The sequence below is a fragment of the Schistosoma haematobium genome, chromosome 3 (assembly GCF_000699445.3).
Source record: "Schistosoma haematobium chromosome 3, whole genome shotgun sequence".
Lineage (NCBI taxonomy): Eukaryota > Metazoa > Platyhelminthes > Trematoda > Strigeidida > Schistosomatidae > Schistosoma > Schistosoma haematobium.
In genome coordinates, this window is record NC_067198.1 from 43,714,426 (window position 1) to 43,721,852 (window position 7,427).

The 7,427-nt window shown below is 33.8% G+C and overlaps 1 protein-coding gene across 1 annotated transcript; it reads left to right on the forward strand.

Moving 5' to 3' along the window:
* Nucleotides 1–4,514: 4,514 nt before the first annotated feature.
* On the forward strand, nt 4,515–6,715 carry MS3_00005839 (uncharacterized protein; the record flags this gene model as incomplete). The annotated part of the gene is made up of 3 exons (XM_012939427.2): nt 4,515–4,611; nt 5,624–5,777; nt 6,511–6,715. The coding sequence occupies 3 exons, from the start codon at nt 4,515–4,517 to the stop codon at nt 6,587–6,589; spliced, it is 330 nt and encodes a 109-aa protein (XP_012794881.1). The 3' UTR covers nt 6,590–6,715.
* Between the last annotated feature and the right edge of the window lie 712 nt (nt 6,716–7,427).

The window sequence follows — 7,427 nt, forward strand, 5'->3', positions numbered from 1 at the left end:
ACTAAACTATTAAATTACTATAATATCCATAAAACTGGATTTCTAATATTCAACTGTTCACCATTTTAGTCATGTATATACTTCTGTATATTAAATAATTTAAACATACTCACTCAATAAAACACAATAAATTCAGTAATTCTTTTGAATGGATCTATTTATCTGGTATTTATTATTTATAATCTGTAGAGTAGTTGGTTTTCAATGTTAAAGAACTTCATTTTTGATTGGTTGATTGATTGATTGATTGGCTGAGACATTGATTGCCCAAATAAAGTGGACAATTATAAAGAAGAATGTATTAGATTGACAAGATAGTTTGTTCTTTTTTAGCTATCTAGTTTTGACAAGGTTATTTTAGATTATCTTAAATCTGACAAATAATATATCACATTTAAAATCAAAGTTAGTTTACTTATTTTTTGGCAGAGGTAAAACAATTTTTGAATGAGAACACTTCAAACTGTCTAATATCCAATATATCTCTTACATTGAATATTGCTAAATATGATAAGCTGGTCATGTCTGTGAACTGGGATGTCCTGCTTACTTACTTACTTAAATGGTTTAAATAATTTTTTCTGGTTAGCGTTTTTTAGTGAGTTCGTTGTCTACGGGATGGGGTCGCTAACCCCATACCCAACCCTCCTCGTTTATCAAGGCTTAGGACCGGCAGTAGCCCTAGAGGGTCTCCAGACGGGGTTAAACTGGAATGAATTATGTAATAATAATTATCAGAATATATTATAATTGCAATCTACTCTATATGGTTTCACGGCTGTGAAATACAGCCAATAAAATGACCGATGTTATATATATCTAATCCTTCGAGCTGCAATATGGCCTGCTTGAATATTTGGGCTACCTGTTCCTACCATCTGGATATTTCAACAAGTTATCTGTTGTTTTGTTTGTTTGTTTTAACACATCATTATGCCTATTAATCGCATAACCTATTTAGGTGTGTTTGGGAAAAGTTCACGACATTTCGCTTACAAGTTACAAAAGAGCCCAATCGGAGACATCGTGGTCGCTGGCAATATGCTTAGAAAGGAATACACATTAATCAGATGTCGATTTCTGAACTGATAGTATCTAACTGGCAACCACTCGATATTTATCACAAGGGTCGATCAAAAAATAAAGAAACTTATTGAAATACTTTAAACTGAGAATTCTATATTGTACCGAAAACATAACACTGCATAAAGCTAATAATAATGATAACTATTATTATTATTATTATAAGTGCTTCGGCGTCAAGTGAACTAAGTTGGAAAATTATGTAATTTCAGGCGGTCGGTAAAAGCCCTAGGCAAAGGGTTCCGTGATACTTAGCACTCGTCAACAAGGCTTACTTACAATCTTAAATAAACTGATGCTTGCTTTGAAACAAGAATGCGTCCCTCCCTAGGTTCAGGGCCTGATACGTTATTTTTGAGGTATTTGGGTCACATCTAACTTCAAGACGAACACACGTATCATCATGTCTTTCAGGATTGTAAGCACTCTCGGATATATCCATTATAACATGGCTGAAGAGTCCCAAATGGGACAAAACGCACGTTTCAAATTCCACAGCTAACTTCATTCCATCTATTTTATATATAAGATTTATTGGGACATGAATTCGTATTTGAACTCATTGAATTATAATCTCAATTAAATTGTTCATATTACTTGCTTTCTTTTTGACTAAATGGTTGAAATTTGTTCTCATGTATTCGCTTCAGAAATAAAGACCTGGCTTCAGTTTCCTAATTTTTACGTTTTTTATTGAGATCATGAACCGATTGATATTAGACCACCACTGTAAACCTGGAAGCACTAGACGGCCGTTTCGTCCTATTGTGGGGCTCCTCAGCGGTGCTCATCCACGATCCCGCTCGCGAGATTCGAACTCACGGCCTTCAGTCTCTCGCGTGAACGCTTAACCTCCAGACTACCGAGCCGGAATCCAACGGTGTTAATGTCTAACCTCAACCAATCCGTGAAATTGCGCGACCATCTTCCATTATACTGAGGTAGATACCTGTCTCTATCCGACACGGACTCGTTCCACTGGTCATGGCTTCTCACCAGAACTCCGAGAATTTTCTCACGTAGCTAGTCATTAGTGAGCTTGGAGGATTATCCTGTTCACTGATTTCTTAAAGTAAACTCAATCTATTCAACTCGTATTACACATCCCATGTCTAAAATATAGCTTGCTAATAAAAACTAGGAAAACCACTTGGTTTTTGGAAGCACAAGTTGTCTTGCGAGCGTATAATAAAATTCTTAAATATCTACCTTCATATCATTCGAACGTACTCTTTCGTACATATGTATTTAAACTGATATTAACAACAACGATAGCTGAAGAACTTGAACGTTAGTTCTACTTAGGAGTTGCATAGTAATATGAAACAACTGTAGAGCACACCTTTGTTTTCAGTAGTTTCTTAGTTGATAAAGATCTACAGATGAAATATCTTCAATATAAATCAGCCTACAAAACTGAAGAATATTTTATTTGGCCAAGTAAATAATAAGTCAATGTACTTAGTTATCAGTATATGGGTTGTGGAGATTGTTGAATTGTAATTGATATTATGAGGCGATCAATTTTAGACCGCCACTGTAAACCTGGAAGTACTGGACAGCCATTTCTGCGTGTAAGATCGTGGATATGCATTGTTCAGGAGTCCCATATTAGGACAAAACGGCCAACCAATGCTTCCAAGTTTATAATGATGATCTAACATTGATCAATTCATGATCTCAAATGTACATAAGTCAATAATAATAAATATCATAGATATGAAATAATACTCTACAATACTATATGAGTTATTACCAACATAAAATATCCTTTTCATTATCCAAGTGCTCTTTTAGCGGTTAGTTTAATAAAATGTTCGGTAATTTGTCTCAAGTAAGAGAGGGAGGGAGACAAATGAACAAATTTCAATATAGATGGACATTATCTAACTTCAAGAATTTAAAATTAGTATTTTCATTCTGAATGTAATGAACAATATACTCAAAGTATTTAACTGTTTCATAATAGTGATGTAGAGTTGTGTACATTTACTACATAGTGAACAAGAACAAACAAGTGGGGACAAGTGAATGTTTTGGTGGAGTTTTGTTCTCTGAGCTGAATGGTTTAGTCGTACAGCTTTCATCGTTCTTCTGAATAACATCATCAGCAATTCTACCTGAAGTTTTTGCTGATGATGTCGTCTACAAGAACAATGAAAGCTCCACAACCAAGCCATCCAGCTCAGAGAATAAAACTCTACCAAAATAATCCACCTGAGCTACAAATCTTCACCATTTCATAATCGAATGTATCTGAACACACAAATTACAGAATGTCTTAGTAAAATCTACTAATCATATAGTAAATACTTCATTTGCAAAATATCAATCAATCATCTCAGACTTGATTGTTCCTTCGTTTCCATATCAATTATTCTTTGTTCTAGTTCTCTTTTCTTCGATCTTCTTAACCTTCTCTCTGCAAGTATTTGACTTTCTATTAATGATACATACTACTTATATGTGTCTAGATCAGTAGCACACACCACATTATCACAGCTGTATTGTTGAATCAAAAACTGAATACTCCTAATCTATCTAAAGAACAAATGTATGCTCTAAAACAACTATGTAAAGACAGGAAAACAATGTTGTTATAAGAGCAAACAAGACAAACACTACTGTTGTTATGAGTAATTCATTTCAAACACCATTGTGTTACCATTTAGCTCCTAAGTCCTAATGAATAATTTTCAGTTTATATATTCATTCATAGTTGTTTGTTTTCTTTTTCCAGGTTCTCCATGGTGATCTAAGTTCAATTGACTCATGATCTTAAATTGTTAATCTATTGAATATATATGAGAAATATTCATTTGATCCTTTATGTCAAATAATAAATCAAATAAACATCTAATCAATATTGTTTCTTGAGGAGAAGGGAGGGGGGAGGAAATCAATTCAGTTGATTTAAATAAATTTTAATTGGTTCAAATCTAATGATTATGTAATTATAAATAATGAACCATTTATCTATGAATAATTCCTTATTTGAGAATGTAAATTAAAAGTGTACATTTTTCAATTCTACAATATGTTTATGTTCTTGTTGTTGTTCTTCTTTTTCTTTCCCTCCTTCTTCGTCTTCTTCTTCTTCTCCTTCTTCTTCTTCTTGTTCTCCTCCTCCTCCTCCTACTCTCCGTCCTCCTCCTCCTTCTTCTTCTTGTTCTTCTCCTTCTTCTCCCTCTTCCCCTCCTTCTTTTTCTTCTTCTTCTTGTTCTTTTCCTTCTTCTTCCTCTTGTTCTTGTTCTTCTTCTCCTTCTTCTTCTTCTTGTTCTCCTCCTCCTCCTCCTCCTCCTCCTCCTCCTCCTTCTTCTTCTTCTTCTTCTTCTTCTTCTCCTACTTGTTCTTCCTGTTCGTGTTCTTCTCCTTCTTGTTCATGTTATTCTTCGTCTAATAAGTATTTTTTTTTACATTTTAGATAAGAAATGATTCGTTTATCTTTGATGTGTTTAACTTTCATTAGCTTAACAATTGCCAGAAAACGTGAAACTTTTGATGCTCCATTTATAATCGACAAAAATGGTGAGTATTAAATGATATACAAAATAGTTAATAAGAATAAATGACGAATATTCTTTTCAATGAATTTCTTATCAGATACTTTATAATTATCATATCGAAATTAGTAATTCATAAAAATGGTCAGGTTTAAGGCTTAGTATATCATTTAAAATTATAACATGTACATTAAGGATTGTTCTTTGTCATGGAGGAGAAGATATATAGTTCAAGTGGAAGTTTTTGCTGCTGCTGATGATGTCATTCAGAAGAACGATGAAAGCTCCACGAACAAACTATCCAGCTCAGAGGACAAAAATCCATTAAAATCATCCATCTGATCTACAAATCTTCTCCTCCATGACAAATAACAATCCTTAATTCATATGTAACAAGTATTAAATGATTTACTTTGCCTTAAACCTGACCAGCTATATGGATTATTAATTTGGATATATATGACTGTAGAACCTGATAAGAAATTATTGAAAAGAATATTCTTCGTTCATATAATTGTTTTCTAATAATAATAGGAATTTTCTAGCGATTAATATGAATAAATCTGAATGATAGCATTTTGAATTAGGTGAAATGTTTTGAATCAGTATCTATCTCCAGGAAACATATTAGAAAGAGGTTACTAAGATGAGTATAGGGTTGTAGAGAGTGGGGAGTTTAGATTGATATCATGAATGGATCTATGTTATACCATCATTGAAAACTTGGGTGCACTGGACAGCCGTCTCGTCCTCAACAATATCGTGGATTGGTTGAAGTAAGACATTAACATCGTTGGATTCCGGCTCAGTGGTCTAATGGTTAAGCGCTCGCGCGCGAGACTGATAGGTCCTGGGTTCGAATCTTACGAGGGTGGGGGTGGGATCGTGGATGCGTACTGCTAAGGAGTCCCATACTAGGACAGAAATAATAGTGTTGAAATTTCTAATGAAGAATCAACCAAGTTGACTACTTAAACCCATTTCAGTAGTTAACATCAAATTAATATCAATTCCTTTCTTACTTTTTTAATACATAGGTTCCATGATGTTAATGATTAATGGATATAATTATACTTTAAATGAGAAATTGACTTTAAAAGTAACAGATGAAATATGCGAAACCGATATCGACTTTTCGAGACCAAATGAAACAGAGAAAAATAACAGAAAAGGAATTCGTTTAATGAAAGTGTAAGTTATAAAATCCAGAATGAATATTTGTTACTGAGTATGGGAATTTTAGAGGTATTGTGTTGCCTGAGCTCTAATGATTTGTCATGAAATTTTTTATTCACCTTCTAGACGATATCATCATATAACACAACACCTTTATAAACTGTAGTTTATGTATTGAGTTAGAGTGAACATCGACTCTGAGATGTAGGTACGTCCAGCTGACGAGTCCCAAATAGGACGAAACATGTGTCAAACTGGATTCCATTGCTATCCAAGTAAAACAATACCAAGTGAAATAAACTTCACCCCATTGCACAAGCAAGTAGCTATCAGGACTCAGTAGCTAAGTGGATAATGCGATGGCATTTGAAGTGAACGGTACTGGGTTCGAGTCTCAGAGTGGACATCGACTCTGAGATGTAGGTACGTCCAGCTGACGAGTCCCACATAGGACGAAACACGTGTCAAACTGGATTCCATTGCTAGCCACTATCCATCTTTGCTTATGATGCTTATGAATCAAGGCAATATCGAGGCAATACGCACGGCATGCACATATGTTAATAAGAGACTGATCAATTACAGTCCTAAACATCAACGGGAAGATTCAATCAAAACAATACCATGTGAATCTAATTAATAATGGTATTGAATAAACTTTTAAAATTCTGTTTAATAAAAGGTAATTTATTCATCGCTTAATCATTTCCGAACATTTTGAGAATATACTTTTGTTTTTCTTTTCAAGGGAATGTGAAACGGAGATTGAAGATAATGAAAGTACAGAAAGCGTAGAAGCAACGAACACAACAGAGAAGAAAAAATAACTTCTTTTCTAAGATGAAATTTATCATTCAATTGCTGGATTATTGTCTTTATTGTTAAATTACATCTTTTGGTTGTAATTTGCATAAACAATTCAATAAGAAGAAATAAAATGTTTTAATACTAAATGATTTTCTGTTGTATTCCTTGACAGTTTTCAGTTGATCAACAATAAGTATAATCATTGACAATCATCCTAGTTATTAGTGTCATGAATAATAAGTTCAAAGGAGCATTATACTTGAATTCACAGTTTCCTGTCGACTAACTCTGACCACCTAATACGTTATCATAGTTCACGTGACGTCGGGTCACTTACACTAATGGCGACACATGGCAAGTTAATCGCTAGAATTCGGAAAACATTTAGAATGACTTGGAGATCAGGAAATTAGTCACTACTCAGTGACCAAAGAGTTGGAAATCGTTAATCAGGATTAGTGAATTGCATAGTTCACAGTAAAACTTATCATTATCGTATAGTCGACTTCAGTAATGTAATTGTATGATGAGTGACCAGTTGAATATTCACCATTCTGTGTATCAGAGATTGACCAGTTATATCTGAGCATAGATATATGTGAGTGAATTAAATGCTAAACATGATATATGTTTGTTCGAATAATCTAAAATTAAAGTGTTATTCAGCGACTGAAAGTGGATAAAGTTTTTCTTAGTGAAAGTAACCGTTTGAAAATGTTAACACAGTTGAAAGATCTACCTATACTGCTTCTCATCAACACTGCTTACATCTAAGTAGTACTATAGTGAACGAAGACTTGGTGGGGACAACCATTTTATTGTCTTATGCAAAATTACAGAGTTCTTTCATAAAATATG